Source organism: Macrobrachium rosenbergii, chromosome 13 (assembly GCF_040412425.1).
Source record: "Macrobrachium rosenbergii isolate ZJJX-2024 chromosome 13, ASM4041242v1, whole genome shotgun sequence".
Taxonomy (NCBI): Eukaryota; Metazoa; Arthropoda; class Malacostraca; order Decapoda; family Palaemonidae; genus Macrobrachium; species Macrobrachium rosenbergii.
The window spans coordinates 25,354,899-25,375,244 of NC_089753.1; the positions used below are offsets into that span (position 1 = coordinate 25,354,899).

The 20,346-nt window shown below is 36.4% G+C and overlaps 1 protein-coding gene across 39 annotated transcripts in view; it reads right to left on the reverse strand.

Annotated features, from left to right (window-relative positions):
• Positions 1 to 20,346, reverse strand: part of LOC136845056 (longitudinals lacking protein, isoforms H/M/V-like) — a 252,234-nt gene that overhangs the window by 147,894 nt on the left and 83,994 nt on the right. Inside the window, exon 6 of one of the 39 annotated variants that reach the window (XM_067114851.1) lies at positions 2,543 to 3,113. The exons of 33 other annotated variants lie outside the window; for them this stretch is intronic. In XM_067114851.1, the coding sequence (XP_066970952.1) occupies positions 2,835 to 3,113 (279 nt within the window). In that variant the 3' untranslated portion in view covers positions 2,543 to 2,834. Of the gene's footprint in view, positions 1 to 2,542; positions 3,114 to 5,478; positions 7,281 to 9,484; positions 10,018 to 12,960; positions 14,150 to 15,489; positions 16,153 to 19,716; positions 20,331 to 20,346 lie in introns of those variants that run through there. 5 more of the 39 variants (XM_067114814.1, XM_067114811.1, XM_067114817.1 and 2 more) reach the window with 5 other exon arrangements.

Genomic DNA, 20,346 nt, shown 5'->3' on the forward strand with positions numbered 1-20,346 from the left:
TACACTCCTTTTCAAATAATTTATCTGGTGAGCAACTGTTTGTTATTCTGTGAAGGTGATCTACTACTAATGAAACTAACCTAAAAATTGACCAACCCTTTCTAAACCTGAATTTGAAAAGAATATACTAGTCCTAAAAGCACTGGCATAGCTCAGTTCACTTAAAATCAAGTACAGATGCTTCCTATTTGCTTGTAAAATCAATTAAGGAACTGAATTGACTCCTGGTGTTAGCAATTTGTGTAATTTAATTACACCAATACAAAACAAAACTAATTTTAATCACTGTTTATTTTAACACAAAAAAAAAATCAGCCTAAAAGTAATCCCCCTGACCATATGTAGCCAAAGAAAGAAAACTTTAATTGCCTTTAATAAATCATCCTACTAGATTAGGACCCATAAGATGATTAACACTAAATATGAAGACCATTAGACCCTACTGCACATGGATGAAGAGAGCTGCCTGCTAACTGCTGGACTTTTAGTCAGAAAAGTTTTCAGCACTGGGTCTAGTGAGTATTTTCATTGTGTAAGGTCTTCTTCCTTTTTACCCACTCCCTTGACCCTCATTCCCCAAACATGCCCAAGCACAGGTTTTCCTACATCCTTGTTTTAACCAAATTTACAGCCATATCCTTCATGGTTACCTTTTGACTCTATACATTTGACTTGGTGGTTTGGTTGCTCTATTTAATGATGATTAGAATATAGTCAATCCCTTTTTCCTGTATCCTATACTGTACTGTACTCTGATGTTGCAACAGTCCTATTTCATACAGAATCTTAAAAAGCAAACTGTAACAATTTGGTACGAAGAGCAATGCAGCATGATGAAGTTTCAAGGCCAACAGTGAAACAATGTACAAATATGATCTGATTTATGGAAGGGCTTTCTAAAGTTGGATGAATTGAAAAATTTAAAAATCTGACTGTTCTAACTTCTTTGTCGTTGTCTTTATTTAAAAGACTCCGGAATACAAGTTGCTTTGTTACTGATGGTAAACTAATGGGTGAGGCAACTCAATTTGGGCAGGCATTCATATTTCATTTTATGGTAACTCATGGTAAAGCAACAGATTTAATTCACAAAACAATGAAACTTGGTTTAAAAATCTGATGTATTAGGGCTTATACTGGCAATACAATTGATTAACCAAATTGTAACAAGACCCTGCAACATCAGTGGTTACTGACACCATGGATTTTTGCAAATCACAAACCACAGCAGCTTTCTGCGTAGGTGAAAATCCAATACATACAGGCAGTTTCCGCTTACCACTGGCACTGGTTAACGGCATTTTGGTGTTACAGCACTTGGCTAACAACGTCATTAACCAGACTTTTGTCGCTGGTAAGTCATTTATTGGTGTCGGTAAGCAGTTTATCGCAGTTGGTAAGCGGTTTATTGGCACTGGTAACCAGTTTATCGGCACTTATGGCACCATAAACACTAGTTATTACCACAATTATTGTGATGTTCCAGTTAATGACGATTTGTGCTTATCGTTGCTTGGCCGGGAACGGATCCCACGCATTTAACCCGGGACTGCCTTAACACTTAAACAGATCACAGAATTAGTAAGTTTGGACATGTCATCCAGAATCCATCTGCTAATGCCAACTGAAAATGAAATTCCAAAACTAAGCAACTTCATTCAGAATGACACAGACTATTTAGAAGAAAGTATCATTGATTACGCTTATGCAGTAAAAAAATAATTGAATTCATCATTGCTGTGTGAAAAACCATTGTATATGACATTAACCATTGTATTTATCTTTGGTTGAGTTACATAATAGTTTCTCATTTCCTCTAATATAGCTGTTTTGTTAATAACCACATTTCTTTGAAAATTTTTTCATGGCTAGACGACATTTTTTTTATACTGATAAGCCCTGAAAATCACATGAACAGTAACTTCACACCAAGCAATCAAAGAAACTTTTCACAACTGCAGCCAGTAAGGAGTAGATGTGTCTGGGCCAGACATAAATCTGGTCCGGCTAAATGCCCCAGAGGGGTTTTGAAGGTGTAGGTGTCCATCACACCCTCAGAAACGTGGAACCTCAAATTTCCAGCAGCAGATAAAGCAGATGTAATATTTCATAACCATATTAACTGGGGATGAAAACTTTTGCCTTTCCGCTCATCGTTCTCAGAAACAAAATGGCTTCAAAAGTCTAAAAATCACGAGCTTTTCATGCAGGAGTTTAGGCTATCATATCAAAACATGATGGTTATAAATCTAAAAACCCGAAAAATTTAAATATCTGATGGAAAACAATGACTAACTTCAACTTGGAATCATTATGAAACCTGATGCAGGTTAAACACCACTACTGTATAACAAATGCTTATGCTTGTGTTGTGGTAAAAAATTAAGCCTAAATGATGAAAGTTTGCAAAATATATGGTAAGTCATTTACAGTGTTTACATAATCATCGAGTAGTACTCTATAGTCATACAGTACTTTATAAACAATGATTGAAAGAACTGAGGAGAAAAAGATAACCAAAGTTTGTTAATAAACTACATCAAAAGGAATGTATAGAAACTTTATTATCTTCACTCAAGAATTATAAAATCCACAAAAGTTCGTCCCTGTATGGGTTTTCACAGTTCTCACTAAAGGCTATTTAACAATACTGTATCTTGGACAATGACAAACCAAAAGGTTACATAAATTTTACTACAGTGCCCTGTTCCTTTCTTCATGCTATTAGTGTAACTCTCAAACTGTTTTTCTAAAAGAATCACATTCTATATCATACAGTTGCAAAGAAGAACTTTTCTTATAACAAGCAAGAACTCTTCACCACCATCTTAATTCTAAAGCTTTGCTTTGTGCCGAGACAAAACATGGCCCTGAAGGCTCCCCTTCTGTGACGACCGAAATGGGCAGTACGGACAAGCGTACGGTTTTTCTCCCGTGTGGGTGCGATAATGTCTCATCAGGTTCTCTTTGTAGGCTGACCGATAAGCACATTTATCACACTCAAAGGGCTTCTCACCAGTGTGTGTTCGGATGTGGCATGCCAAGTTGCTGGCACTTGCTGCCAAATAAGAGCAGTGGGGACATCGGTGCCTAAAGTCAACTTCCTGAAACACCTGAGGAGATAACCAAAAATCTATATCTGTTCTGACTGGGAATCCGCTCAACATGTAACTTCAATTAGCCTACCCAACTGGACAGCTGACATTGCAACATAACACTCCCTTGAAAGTTTGTACAGTATTTAATTCAAATATGGTACAGGTAACTAATACCTCTTCTACAGATTAGGTAATATGCAAAAACAGTACAGTAGCCCAACTTCAGCGCTTACAATGGGCACTGAAAACAATTCAACCAAAGAGTACTTTGCAATATTGTGCTTGTTCTGGCTAAACAACTACAAGACTCCTCCTAAACTCAATCAATAACAGTCTTACAAACACAAATATATTGTATAAGCTGTATGTTGATGAGTCAAATAAAATAGAAAAACTTCTTTTTACTGCCTGAAACCTTACTAGTATAACAGTTCCCTACACCACATGACGTTCCTATACATGAATAGCTGAGCAGCAACCTAAGATGATTAACACTAAATATGAAGACTCCCATGACAATGCATTACATGACAACAAATGAAAACCACAACTGAATATGCTGATTATTCAAGAAAAATGAAGATGCATGGTCATAAGGAAAGGGAATATTTAAAGTATAGTAACACTACCTCGAACTTAAGCAAGGTTAGGTTCCAGAACCCCTCACGCAAGTTTCTGTAATTTCATTTAAAAGTTAGCTTAATGCATTACCCTTAAAAAAGAAATAAATGGTTGACGTAAAAATAGAGTACAGTACTGTAATGGGTACTGTATTTGCCACACTAGCGCATTTACAGTAGGTACGTACGTATACTAATGTTACCCCTAATTCATGGGATGTTTTATTTTTCACTCACAGAGTAAAAGATGTTTTCTTTGCGTCACTAGGTAAACTTCATAAATCACAGTCATATTGAAGGTACACAATCCAGTAAAATAAAGAAAGCATACGTAATGTTCGCAGAGGGTATCGCAGAGGGTAAAGGTAAAATTCAACCAATTTAAAATTGAGAGATGCACATTAAAAATATTGGACTGGAATACAAATTTTCCATACCGATTTCACATTTAAAAGCACAAAAACTTATAAACTACTTCAAAAATTAAACAAACACTTGCTGGTAGGGCATCACATCTTTGGAAAAAAAAAAATAAATAAATAAAAAAAAATAAAAAAATGCAGTAACTTTGCAAATGGGTATCACTTCTTGTGAAAGGACACTAACTGTACGTGTTGTAATTACATGTAATACATATTGCAGCAGCAATTTTCTCCAAGGTTGACAAAGTGATTTTCACAGAACGACACTAATATTACTCTCAGTTATGTCTCTGATATGTTTTAGTACGTTAACAAATTCATTTTATCAAACCAGAGTGACTGAACAACCTCATCTCGACGTCATGCGAGGTCCTAGTGACAAAGACTTTGCGAATGGGCATAATACAGCAACTGTACTGCCTTTCTACTCTATTTATGTACAAAAATATAAATAATACAAAATTTTCCATACCAATTTTACACTGAAAAGCAACAAAACTTATAAATGTACTTCAAAAATTAAACAAACATTTTCTGCAGATATCGTCTTTGAAAAGTGCAGTTGCTTTGCGAATGGGTATCACATTTTGTAAAGTACACTAACTGTACATGCTGTAATTACCTTTGTATCATATTTATGCATGTACAAAAATAAAAATACATTTTTCATACAGATTTTACACATAAACATAAACACTTCTGCAGGGTGGGTTCCTTGAGGATTTTGCAAATGTTGCATGTCTGTGAAAAAATCGCTTAGGCCAATTAGTTAGGTCCCAATGAAAAGTTCATTTGTCTGTGAATTCGCGCAACTCAAATCGCGTAAGATTGAGGTATTACTGCATATTACTTGGGTGAAGAAGTATTTGATGTAAAGCCAAACTGTAAAATGGTCAAAGAGGACAGTCTTTTCTATATAGAAACAGAAATTTCCTCTGCAGATGCAAGGCCAAAAAAATAAGGGCATGATAGGTCTCAGGGACCACAAAATAGGATGACTCAACCAAAAGAGAAAATATTTCTTTTGGGAAGAAAAGCTGTAACAGAAATAAAAATAGTCAAATACTGTACAACAAAATACAGTGTCCGCAACCAAAAGTAATGTACTTAAAAAGTAATTAGACAAATAATGAACACTAAACCTGTAATTGGCCCATCAAAAAATTGACTGAATACCAGTATTTAACCAACCGCACTTCAACAACAAACTCTCTTGAATTACAATAGCTTATATATATATATATATATATATATATATATATATATATATATATATATATATATATATATATATATATATGTGTGTGTGTATATATATATATAAAATATGGTATGCAAGAACAATGACAGTCCAGTGTTTGTTCATGAATTCTCGTCTAAGTGGGCCACTAATTCTTCAGCTGCTTGCTGGAGTTTTTTCTTATAGGAGTCCATATGTTGCCGAGACATGTACTATATTCGTAACTCCAATACCTGACTTAACTCTACCCCTGGACATTAATACTAGCCAATGTAATTTGCAGTAATGTATGGTAAGGAAAAGAATGGGCCAGTAGCATTATCATCAAGTTTGCAATTGAACTGATTCTCAACAAATGGCCACATCGGCATTCAAAGAAGAATAATCGTTTGTTTCTAATGAACTAATTAAATGGAACTGCTTCTGCTAGAAATACTAAGATAGTATTTTACTCAGCATAATTTCACCAAGGACACAGGCACGTGCGCACACATACACACAAAAGGAGCTTTACCACAGGTATCTAAAATCTTGTATGACTGTTTTCCTAATATGATAATCCTCTAACAAAACGACAGGAATAGCAACTGAGTATGAGGACAAGAACCTAAATAACATAACCTTACACAATATGCAACACTCCTCATCAGGTCCTGACAGGTACTAATAATTTCAAATATCATCACTAATGGCACAGGCTGATTTAGTTTACCATCATGAACAACAACGTTTTCCAATATACATTCACAGCACTGGGAAAAGTACCCACTTCGAATATGAGATACACTATTACCTTGTCAGTTTGAGTGCATAAAATTCCTACAAAATTACACTTACGTACTTCACAGAGCAGTACGACCTAATAGCGATCTGTCTAAGAAACTGAAATGTGCAGACTATGGGTATTTAAAAGCTTACACATCTTACATCAATGTAAAATGGAATACAAACTGTCACATAAAACACTGAGTTATAAAACACACTCATTTGTCTGATATTACTCTAACAAGTATGATAAAAGAATACAGCAAGTCTGATTTTTCCAGTTATTCCATACATTTAAAACTTAGCTATCTCAAATCAACCTACCTCCTGTGCATATGACTTGACACACTTCCAAATTACGGTATCAAATTTATCTTTATACTGTATATACAAAATACATTACTCTTCAACGTTACAATTACTTAAATTTCATTTGTATTTCAAGATAAAAAGAACAGCAACATACATTCAATAAATGAATATTTTACAGGCTGCTCTACTAATCAACTAAAAAATTATTTAATTTACAGATGATGGTGTTACCAATGGTCACTGAAGAACTAAGAAAGTTACAAATTTAGCTCACTACAGAAGCAATAAATTCTACACCCTGCCCAAGTAGGGAGGTCACCTGCTCTAACTAAAGATTTCTGAATTATGACGACAAATTTTTAGAAGAGGAGGAGGAAGAGGAGGAGGAGGAGGAGGAAGAGGGACCACCACCATCACTACGTTTATTGGTGGTAAATGGAAAATCCTCCAGAGAACGATGAGTCAAAAGATGGGCATTCAAGTTGCCTTTCCAAGCTGACCTATAAGGGCAGATGGTGCAGGCATAGGGCTTTTCACCGGTATGGGTTCTAATGTGAGTGGTCAGATTTCTCCTTTGGGTTGTTCTGAAGCTGCAGTAATCACATGAGAAAGGTTTCTCGCCCGTGTGCGTTCGCAAGTGGTTTCTCAAGTTGCCGCTGACGTTTGTGGCATACGGGCAGTAGGTGCACCGGTGTATTTTGATATTACTGCCACCTCCGCTGCTTACAGTCTTTAGTAGACCTGCTGCTCCAGTTCCCGCTATGGTGACTGAGCCTCGGGTAGCTGTGGTCCTCCCATCATCACTCTCCTCAACAAGCCCCACCTGTAGGGGACGATGCCCAACTGACTTATTTCTTTCATTAGCAATGTGACAAAAAATGAATTACCTTTCCACAAAAATCAACTATATTATACTACAATACACAAAACACTTGGAAACTGATCTAACCTCTTTCTAAAACTGCAACCTATATGCATTTACCATAATAGGAAAACAGATAACAAGACTTTTAATCATAAGATGCTATGACAGTTTGCATTAAATAACTCCGGGAAGCTATAATTGACCAGGGTTTAACTATTCGGGAAGTTTTTTTGAATAAAAAAAAAGGGGGGGGGGCTGCAAGGTATGTCCTAGAACTGGTCTAATGACACTTCTACCCCAATGGTAATACATACTTCTGAAATAGGACACATCTGAAATATGCATTAAAAATACCTAAATTTTAAAGTTATGGCATGGACAAGAATTCACTTTCACCTCTCAAGTGTTTATTTGATGCTGGTCAAAGAACTCTAAAAGATGCTCCGAACACACCTACACCTGAACAGCCTTTAAGAAAAGTAGAAGTTTGTACAACCCTTGCGTTTCAAAACTAAGGCTTAGAAAGGAATTTCTTTCTCCATCCCCTGTGATACTGCAGAAATGACATATCACAAGCCTCAAGGAATTCTGTCATTCTGTGATAAAGCCACTTGGATAAGAACTTGCACAAAGTTACAATACTAAAACAAAGGGACCGTGAGAAAATAGGGACAGCACAAGTAGTAGTCACATGAGCTGCAAAAACGTAGATGCCCCTAGTGGGGAGAAGAGAGTAGTACCCACTTTAAGGATACTGTACTGAACTCATAGTTAACTATCACTAAAAAGGCACTTTGAATCTGGGAACTGTACTGATCTAACTAGCCCAAGGCCAACGAAGACAGAAATTTTTGAGGCAATGGTTTGTACATTGCATAAAGACAAAAAGTAAGGGAATTATTTCCAAAAGAAAGGAGTAATTCCTAATTAAGAAATATTTTTCACGTTGCAGAATAAACCTGCATGTAAACTTGGTAGCTAGACAAGAAAAACCAAAAAACTTGAAAATGGTGCTGTTAAAACATACAATAAAACTGAAAAAGAATTTTTCCAAGTTGTGATGTTACACCAAAAACTGATTTCACTATTATTCCCTTTAATGAACATTAACCTGTGCACAAATTTGAAGTCAATCCTGATATTCAAGACTACTGCTTTTTACAAGTAAACTAGGTAAATTCACCTTTTTGCTAATCATGATGCTTTTCTTTTTCGTTACAGTTTGCCAGTAACCCTCAAAACATCGGATGTTATTTACCCCATACAGTACGTACAACATTACTTCGATTTGTTTCTACTAGACCTACCTCTTTTGAATTGATGCATTTTGTAGATAAATAACTTTAAACTGAATGGTATATGTTAAGTACAGTTCAGCATGTAGAATGACTGTTAACTATGGGAAATCTTAATTGTTCAAGTGTAGGCTATATAGTATGGTCTTAATATTGCTAATGGAAAGCCAAGATGCCCGAAGCATCTGTTGAGCTGAGCGTCTACTGTAATTTATTGGGACACCATATTACCATGATTATTACTGGGAAGTGTAGTCATTAAACTGAGCTAGTATTCTTGAGTAAGTATTCTTGACTTTCATAAGGCAGGCCTACTGGACTGGTTCTTGATAATATATTACATCTTATCCAAAAAAGCTACAACTGAAACATTTTATTATTGGCTAAAACAAACATTACTATTTTCAAAACATTTTTGGACAAGTGGTGTAGCACCGTATGTTTTGCATTCAGGGATTTGGTCAGGGGGTTATTCAACAAATACCCACTGCATAATTGGGCACAATTACTTCAGTGAGGTGCTTACTTGAAATGAAGAACACCACAATCCAATGAAAGATTTAATCTTTCATGTAATTTGTTAGCAACTTCTTTATTATTTCATACAATGGCATATTCAACAACTACCCAGCAACACAATTGGTTATATCAAAACGTTTTGGCATTCTAGAATTATCTTAAGTTTTTCAACTGTCTTTTTTCTGCACTGGGAACTATTGTCATCAGCACAATAGTTCCTGAACCAGACCTGTAATGACTCTTATTAATTGAACTAAAATTCAGCTTTGATAATCAGAAACTTTATCAAATATTTATCATATTTACTCTTGACAATGATTACATTTGAAGTTACAAAACACACCAAAATTCCATTGATAACTTTATTTGCAGAACAGATACAAAGTAGTATATAATGATCAGCCTTGATGAAAAGAGACCAAGTGATTCAGAAAAGTGCCTTGGCATTCAGTTTCATATGGACAGAAGGAACATTTAAAAACAGTTCTTTCAGTGTGAGTCTCCATGTGTTTCTTCATCTGACGCATATCACTACAACTATAGGAACAGCGATCGCACGTAAAGGATTTCTCTCCGTCGTGAATGCGGAGGTGCTTTTTCAAGTTGGATTTGGTGGTGGCTCTATATGAACACTGTGGGCATGGGTAAGGCTTCTCTCCGGTATGTGTCCGCATGTGACTTTGGAGGTTCGTGCTAACGTAAGTGTTGTACGGACACACAGGGCACTGGTGCTTCTTGGCAACCCCCATAACGTTACTTGTACCCTTAGGAGAAGATGCAGGTGCGGTAAGATTAGAGGCTGCAGGTCCTCCTCGGCTTCCATAACATCCTCGCCACAGAGAACTGAGTAGCTCAACATCCCTCACCTCTGTCTGGGACACCTGTTGGCAATGGTATCCTTTAACTTTCATGAACTTGAACAGTCCACAATATGTCTTAACACTAAATACTTATACACAATACATGTAACAAAATTTTTTAAAATTGTTCAGAAATAATAAAAATATATTAAAAATAAATAAAAACAAATTGGCAAATAGATAACAAAGCAACGAACACTAAATTTTCAGATGCATAATCTTGTGGAATTGTTAAAAAAAAAAATGCTGTGAAGCCAAAATGTGAGATTACCAAGCCAAACTGAAAACAGGACAGCATCCCTCACATGGTGAATTTCATTAAAATCAACAAATCAAACACACTCAGCTATAAATAGAAATATCACTAAACAGCAGCGATCAATTTTAATGACAAATTGGAAATTGTTCACATTATCATCAACAGACAACTTGCATACAACACCAAAAATTTTACTTTAGATTAAATGAAAATCCTATTATCCTAAATAACATCTAATTACCGGATGAAGTTTCAAACTGTTCAAATCCCTAATGTGAAAAACACATGCCTTCCCCCGCCCCCCTGCTAGAATCTAGAATCCAGTGCCCTTATTATGAAGCCTCCTTTTACATAAAAAAGGTATTAAACAAAACTTCTGTTGTATTATTATTAACTATTTTTTTTTTTATTAATTGTGTAACTTACCAAACCTACTTTGCCACAACTGCTCAAAAATCAAAGCAATAAGTTACACTATAACTGGATAGCCTGGTTACAAAGAGACAAAAGCAAGAGATCATACAATGGCAAAGAGCTAAGCAGGTGTAAGACTCAATTCAGTAATCCAATGTTTATGTTATCTGCTCTAAGGATTAATACATAAAATCATACAGTACAAACAGTAAGCACTTACAGACTACAGAGAAAACGTAATAAGAACCACCCAACTCTAAGCCATACACTTTTCCAATTTACATACACCGTCCTTATCTGTAAGAGCGGTGTTGGGACTTTTCTAAACACTACAGGCAATATGAGATGACCTATTACATGAAAAACACTTTGCATCTGCTGAGTAAATTTTATTTCAATATTTTCATTTAAAATATCACACAACTTTAATTTCCATATATTTCTGACCTCTATTTAAGAACAGCATTCAAAGGAACTGTGCATTTGTAATAAATTTGGTAACTGGTGTTTACCAAAAATACTGTAATGGGTTTCATGGAGAATAAAGAATCACTCATGGAAACAAGTACATTTGATCTTGTCTTAGTAGTTGCTTTACTAAAACTGTCATCTGCCTTAATGCCCAGATGAAAAAGCATTGTTTCCAAGAAAGTTGCTGAAGAAGGACCAGTGAGAATGTAGGGCTTAGGTACAATGAAGGTGGAAAGCTATGACAACGGCAGGAAAAGAATGAGACCCGAGGCTTCACAAGTGGGCCAAAAAAGGCTAGATAAACAGAGGGCTACCCAAGGTAATGGCAACGGACATGCAAGCTGCAAAGGCCAAACACACAAGAACAGCCAAGGACTGTGGCAGCACTTCCCAAGTAGATCCTGGAAACACCAAAAACACAGGACTGCCAAATCCTCAGATGCTACACCATGACCATAAACAAAGACAACTGTAAACAAAAGAAGTGAGGGTCAGGAAAATATCAAGGAGCACTGACAAAACCAACACTGCTGATTAACCAGATCCGACAAGAAGCGGCATTTCAAACATGCAAGGTCACAGACAGGTTGGAAGCACATTGTGCAAACGGTGAAGAGCTGAAGCAACATCCCAGGAGGCACGAGATTGCCAGAATTGGGGCAGCGGCAGAGAACTGCTAGACCCAAGACAACAGCAGCAACGGATCCATTAGAAACCAGAGCTCAGCAGAGCACCCCACCAAAGCAACAAGAGAAAAAAGGCTATTGTACAATTTTAGAATACCCGTTACAGGGTTTTAGCTACCTTACCATCAATTGAGTACTGCAGGGTAAGTAGATCACATCTGCATATAATACAAGAAATATGCATATCTGCGTATCGCTTACGGTACCAAGCCGGTGGCAAGGAAACAATCAACACCAACAGCGGCACAGCCAGAAGGGCAGCTCAAGGTAACAAACTGGTGGCTAATACACACCAAAACATCCTGGAGAGAGAGAGGCACCATACCCAAACTAAAGAAGGCTGTTCAAAAATTAATGCACTTCTATATTAACTCAGTGTAAAAACATATTTCATCATTTAAAATTGCTTTATATTATTTGTGGAATGAAAACTTAAATCTGTTGAAAAAATTTGAATTTCTGAAGGCTTTTAAGGCAATTATGGTCATGGAAAATTACATAATTGTGGCAGCATGTTTTCACGAATCTTTACTGCTGACCATATTGTAAACAGTTTATGACACAAGTGGGTAAAGGAGACTGGCTTATTCTATCTCATGACATCACAGCAAATCCTAATCCATATGAAGATTTGGAGCTATCAGTATAATGTTTGTAAGATGTGCAGAAGTATATACATAATTTTTGGATTGATAGTACAGTACAAGCATCTACAGACATGAAAATCACTCATAATCCAAGGAGGGGGGTTTGAAATTCTGACAAAAAAATAAGCCAGGCAGAAACAGGATGAAACAAATGCAGAAATTAACGAAAGTCCTTCTGCACATTTGTTGATGTATGACACATCTGAACACCGACTGAACATTTGCCTTAGTAAACAGCTTGTAACATGTGTAAACATGGACAATGCATAAATAAAAACTTGAAGACCAGTCAACTGTGAATGGAAAGCTACTAGGACAGGCATATCAAATTAAAACAAATTTTTTTTTTTAAATAAGGCAATGATTTCAATGTAATAAAATATTTATAAACCACTGAATGGAAAAAACCTTTCGGAGTGAGTTTTCATGTTTTCTGCTTGACAGTTCCTCAGCTACACTAGTGTTTAGTATTCCATAAGAAAACAACTTTTCTATTCAACCTTTTAATATATACAAATTTCAAATCTTATTTTACAAAGGACATTTGAAGTGTAAATGAGTCTGGGACAATCTTAAAACTATAACATAAACTATATACAATACTGTTTTGACATAATAATAAAAATGTTACTACTGTCACAAGATCTCACAATGCAAGACCTTTCAAACTCTTTCTGAGACAGCACACATGATGGATAAGCTGGACCACAAGTTTTTCAAGCATTTTTCCTTTCTTTCCAATAGATATGACAAACTTACTTTCCCAACCTTACCTTCACATAAAGCACCTAAAATACATTGAGACATACACATTTTCACTCACAGAGAATAAGGAGTAAAGCTAATGCTATATGGTTTCATCAAGCACTAAGGACAAAGGTGTAGATAAAACTTACTTCACCAAACACAACTCACATCCACGCATCTCCCTTCACATATACCAGAACCCTCTCAGTGCCCCTCTCTCGAGACTTTTCACAGTGACAATGCTGAGTAACAAACACCTTAACAATATACTACTATCCCTCGCTTTCACACTAGACAATGAAACATCTCTTTCTATATCTCAACAGCAGAAATCAGGGCACTAGTTATGCCAATTACAAAGGCATCTACATCAGTAACTGCAAAATGGCTAACACTCATACATTCACTACCTCTTACTTTATGCAAGTTTCAAAAGTTCATAAAAAAAAATGACCAGGTACCTAAGTAAGATATCACTTGTGATGATGAGCACTGGCTACATGCGCCATCAGCATATTTTGACTGCTTGCTTGGAAGTGACAGAATGAGCAATCAAAACAATTCACATACGTGGGCATTGACATGTGAGATTCATATTGAGTTTTCATGTTACCGGGGTATGAAACTTGGGACTGGGGCTTCTCTGTCGCATGGACAAGGTAGTGTCTCTTCAAGTTGCATCTGGTTGTAGCTCTGTAAGAACACTGAGAACACGGGTAGGGCTTCTCTCCTGTGTGAGTCCGCACGTGGCTGTGAAGGTTTGTGCTCACGTAAGTGGAGTAAGGGCAATAGGAACACTGATACAGCTTGGCACCACCGCTACTGACAACGTTTGTTGCAGGAGTCGCAGTGGTGGGTCCCCTTGTCCCTTGGTTCCTGCTCCAAGATGACCTTTGTCCACTGCTTTCAGACACGTCACCCGTCACCACCTGTTGGTGATGGCATCTCTTACTCTCAGAGTTTTTATTATGACTTACTAGTAGAAAATTGGGTAGGAAAGATACCAGATGTTTAATCTTCATAGCATAACAGAAATTTCAACATGAAGATGTTATTAATGGTTGAAAACTGGGCAAAATTTTCCTGTGATACACACAGTATGTTATTCCCACCCTTTCCATACTAGCCATACAAGCTCTCAAAAAGAAGGGTCTTATGTGATGATAAAAACTGGTCTATCATATTCTCTGCCTCATCTCTTCTTTTTCCCCTTAATTCTGTAGTTACCAAACTCTCATGCAACCAAGCATCTGGCTCTAATCTATCCCCCAAAAAAAAGAGAAATGATGGACTAACTGATTTCTACATACTGACATCACAATAAGTATAGTCATCAATGCTTCAGAATGTGACTGGCTATCATTTAAACAAGAAAAAGTAAATGCGAGCGATATAAGGTATTTTAAAAATTAAATAAAAAACAAATCTGCTTAATTTCTTTAATCTATAAAAATAATTTGACTTCAAAGTTCAAAGTCCCAGTACAGAACCTCATACTTGAAAATGAATGTAACCTGATCTAAATTTGTTCATTTGTCTCATAATCCACAGATTATGCTAAAATAAATACGCTATATGGAATAAAAAAATTTTTCCCATTATCTCACTGATAAATTGAATAACGTGAGCGCAACAGTAATTTGTAAAAATTGGATTTCTTTGTTAAATCTGCTTCTCAACTTCCTGGCAGCATATGAGTACAATCCCCCAAGCCTATGAAATGGTAGTGCTTGTGTCCGTGTGCAACATCATTTCAACCTTTTGTGTTTATCCTTTCACAGCGGCTCTTCTCATCTTTTATTTTTAAACAATTACTCTGGTTAAGACATTCTCGAATAGTAGTGAACTTACACCTGTATTTTCAGAAAAATTTCTCTGTTATGCTGTTATGTTTAAAAATGTGATACTGAGCTTCAAATAACTTCAAGATTTGGTACACTTCTGAAAATATTAAAAGAATGCTCACAATTTTAATTGTCATTATTTTTTGTCTCAAGAGAGAGAGAAAAAAAAATACAAACTAAATTGCTCTTGAATGACACTTGGTCTGATTGGAATAGAAAACATGAAATAATTAACTTGAAATGGAAATTCAATAATCTTCCCCATTCCTCAATTTTATTCCTGGAGGGCTTTCAGTTATGTATCATAAATCTTTTATTATTAATAGCATGTAACAGTCGACTTCAAATAATCAATAATGGGATTGGAGTTGCTATGAAAATCTATTACAGTCCAAGCCAGGCAATGCAAAAAATAAAACATACAGTGCTCATTTATTTCTTTATTTAAACAAAGTCTACAATGAAAGAAAATTTCCACTCCTAAAAATATATTCATGTCAAGTTCCTGTTCTTCTAACATTACTTAAGGCTATCATATAAAACAATATGGCACAGTACAGTGTTCACAAACCTGATACTTGACATTTCTCACCAGTGTAACGGGACTGATAGGCTTTTAACTAAGCTTAGTCATCAGAGCTTTTCAATCTCTTCACATCACCGTGAACAGTTCATCCACTTAGGGGTCCTTGTCCGGCATGACTATACATATGCTTATCCATAGTAATTTTCTTATTACTACAAAAAGAACAAAAGGGGCAATGGAGGGGCTCCAGTCCTGCATGAATACGGAGGTGCTTTGTGAGGTTACTTTTGGTTGTGGCTTGGTACGGGCAAACCGAACAGGAGAAAGGCTTCTCTCCAGTGTGCGTTCGCAAGTGGTCCTTCAAATGCGTTGTCACAGGGGTAGTGTACGAACAGTACGTACAGGAGTGTAACTTCACACTGCTGGTTGTGAATCCCTTCTCCAAGGAAGAGGAAGAGGAAGAGGAGGAGGCAAATGAGGCTGAATAGCCTCCATCTCTACCTAACCTTTCTTCTCTACCTCCCCTACGCAAACTGCTCGAGATGCCAAGCTCAACCATCACCTGTGGATAATCACACCAGGTGACTAAGTAACACACTGTAAGACAGGGAAGACAAAACTAAGCTATTAAAAGTACAAAAATAAAAAAAAAGTATAATTCCCCAAAAAACAATTTTTAAAAACTAAAAAAAAACTAATGATAAAAAGCCATTTTAACATAATCCTCAAGAAATGCAGTTTACTTTAGCCTACATACAGGTTTTGTTGCTGCCATTACTTTCTTGAACTTTCCTAACACAACAACATTATCATTTATCAAGAAAAGTTTAACCAGACCACTGAGTTAAACTTTATCAATAATGGTAATAATAATAATATGGTTATGTCAGGAAGCAAAACTTCACAATTTTTGAGAAGTGTACTTGTAATCTGTGAGTAAACGTCAGCCATTATACTGTACAACAAACCAATGAAGAACTTGAATTGTTTGCACAAGTACTAGTAGGGGAAGACAACATTTGCAACAGATCTTGATGCAATGGCGGACGAACAGAGTTCAGCTATAGAGGACAATGACATGGTCAGAGAACAAAACTAAACTGGCCCCAGTCCCTGTGCTGTTGAGTCATATTTACTGTATATTTCTGTATATAAGACAACCTTGGGGTAAGATGAGGTAAAAAATGATGGCAAATTTTCATGAATTGATCTCATATCTGTAGTATAAGACAACTGCTACGTTACAAAACCATCTGTGTATAGGCTAGCTTTTGCAACAACAGCTAACTTACGAGATATTGGTTTATGTAAAGATGATGATGTTACAAATGCTGTTTTGCTTACTGTACCCTTAAAAATTCAAAATAAACAAAATAACATAGCTGATACTTTATCATGCCTTTCCTACACGTCACCTAAAAGGGAAACCATTGTGTTGTTTACGTTTCATCGCCAGTCACAAGCAACCCCTAACAATACGATAATAATAATGTACAATAATCATCATTCGTGCAGTATTGGAAATATGAATATTATATTACCCTAAATGTTACTGCCACCGTAATTACACTACCATTAAGATTTCTGGAAGGTTACCGAAGATAAAAGGTTGCTGTGAGCGCAACCACAACTTGATGTTTACATTTTCTCAACTCAGCTCGCTTAGACAAAAGTTGATTTCACTGATATGGAATTATCCCTTGAATACGCTATTTATTATGATGATATGCCAATGATATATAAGGTAAAAATGGTTTTACTGCCTTTCTTATCAGTTTATTTCAAAATTTGAATATTTTCAAGTACATTATGTCAGTGGTTATTGCACCGAGGCCAATCCTAGCCTACTGATAAACATCACTTAGAATTCAAGGTTTGATTTTTAGAACGGTAGTAAAAGACGACTCCCAATTTTTAGCGGTAAATTTTAGGATTTAAAGGTTGCCTTCTATGCGGAAATATACGGTAGTTTCTAAGATGATTTACATAATAAAGTTTAAATTTAAAACTAAAAATCCATAACAGGCAGTTTGCAAAAGTACCATTTTACTTCACTGCTAGCAGCACAATTCAAGCATTCTCTACCAATAAGCTCATTAGTTACATTTCTTGTAAGTTTTAGCACTGGACACTCAACAGTATGTTCATGTAGAGGATATCAAGAGATTAAAAGCATAGTGAGCAATCCAACTCTGACAGCTCAAAATTCCAAAAATTCACACATAAAACTAGTCAGTCTGGCTATCTATCCTGTTACGATTTACCTGGGGTACTTAATTTTCCAATGTCTTTAACAGGAGAAAAAAAAATGTATGTATAAGTGACAAACCCCCAGCACAGACAACTGTTACTCTTCACCTGTAGGATGATGTGACCATAAGCATTCATTTGATACCAAGAAACATCAAGTTCAAGCTACAAGAAACTGTGGAAGAAAATCTTCAAAATACTACTGTGGCAAGTACAGAGATCTAGACCATCCTGTAACTCCTCCATGATCATGGATGCTTGCAACCAGTACACTAAATACGGACATTTCGAAACAGCAATGAATTCCAAAGGGCAGAGCAACCAAGAGTTTCTATGAGTCAACTCTATCATTTAATTTCCCTAATGAAGGCATACATAATTCCCAGCACCAATCCCCTGTCACTGCTAACCACATTTGCTTTCCTCTAAAACTGAACATATTAATTTACCCAATCACATAAAATTAAGAACCTTGAAATATAACAATTCTTTCCTTTTAGAAGTCTTTGTCTTCCTACCAAAGGATTAACCACTCCCTTGCTTTGGCCAAATATCTGTACTGAGAAGAGTTGATTGAGGAAGATAAGAGCAATCTGAATGGGATGCTATTATCATGGAAAAACAACACTGGCCACTGGATGAACCAAGGTACACAATTAGAAGGATGACAGGTAGATCTGAGCATCCATTTGCAGTGATATCATGTTGCATGATGGACAAATGAGCATAAGAGAATAAACTTGGAACAATGACTAAGCCTAAAGACAAAGCCCTGTGACCCAACAATGGCCACAGGTGATGAAGTGTCAATGCAGATTGGTTTTCATGACTTACCACCCGTTCTGGTAATGACCTAACCAAATGTTACTTTACTCCAAAGACTGAGAAGGAAGATGCAAATATGTTGCAGCCTAGTACTATTTAAACATCAATGACAGGAGAACCAGCAGTATAGTCAGCTAACACTTTATGTAGGTTATCAAAATAGGAAGAAAAAATGTGCGAGTGTCTCACTGCATAACACACACACAGTAAGTATAAAATACGAGTAATATCCTGGACATCATGTAAATAATAAGAGACTATTCCAGCAGTTAAATGGAAACCACTGCACCTTGATAAGGTTTTAGAAGAAAACCGTCTTCTTGTGGAGATTTACGTAACAGACGTGTACGCAACTAAAAGTTACGTCAGTAAGCATGGGATTTCCAGCCAAAAGAGTAAGGCATCTGTATAATTAATGGAATTGTGATAAGACCAACAACAGCACTGCATCAACTACTGTAGGGCAGCAATGTTCTCAAAAAGCTTGTGAACTCTTCCCACAAATCATCCAGTACCATACTGTAAATAATTTATCAAGGCCCTTTCATATATCTTTTATGAAAGACTATGTTGCATTAATAAAAGATACTGAATGTGCAATCAATAAATAAATAATTCATCAATCAATAAATAAATAATTCATAAGTACATATATCATAAACCACAAGTTGGAGGAACAGCGTGTATTTCAGCTTCATGACATATCGTGCCTTTCCACATGAAAATTTGATTTGTTTACCAAAACTGGCGTCGCAACATCTAGGTTATTGACACCGTAATAAAATTAAATAATTCCAAAGAGAAAAAGGAGAGAGTGAAATACCATACAGTATACTGTACTGTGCTTCATACCCTGAACTTCTATTTTTTCTTCATACTCATTATAATTTAATGCTGATCTTCTGACATACTATACGTAATTTGTCAATTCATGTTAATGTATATATTACATACAAATTTATATACACAAATAATGCAAGAGTGAATGAACCCTAGGCTAATGATGGCACTTTGCAGCAACATGCTTGAAGGGAAAAAACACAAAAGTCTCTCTGAATTCTTATATTTGGACAGCACTACTAAATTTCTAAAATGAAAATCACATTGCTCAGAACACTTACAAAACATGAGGAAGGCCCTGTGGAACATTTTCTATTACCGTACAGCAAAATCAACACGAAGCATCAAGACATTCAAACATTATGATGGTGGCTCCATGGGTCTTCTCTTATCACCTGTCCATCCATGGTGAGTCCTCATGTGATTTCTAAGATGGATCATCTGGGTTGACCGATAGGAGCACTGCTCGCAGGCATAGGGTTTCTCTCCAGTGTGAGTACGAACATGGGTTTGCAGGCTTCCTTTCTGGCTGGCACGGAAAGGGCAGTAGGGGCACTTGAACGGTCTCTCTCCCGTATGAGTGCGTAAGTGGTTGTTAAAGTTGGTCTTTGTAGAAGAGAAGTATGAACACACAGGGCACTGGTGAATCTTCACAGCCACACTTGCCGAGGAAGGAGGATTGTTTGACCAGTCCTTCCTGAAGGTCAATGTGGTAGTTTGACTTCCTTTCATAAATGTCACTGTAGTGGTTTTCTGACCTCCTCCAATTGTGGTTCCTCTCTGGCCAGTCCAAGTTGATTCTTTCACCGGCAACTGCAGCCCCATCTGTACAAGAAGGGTC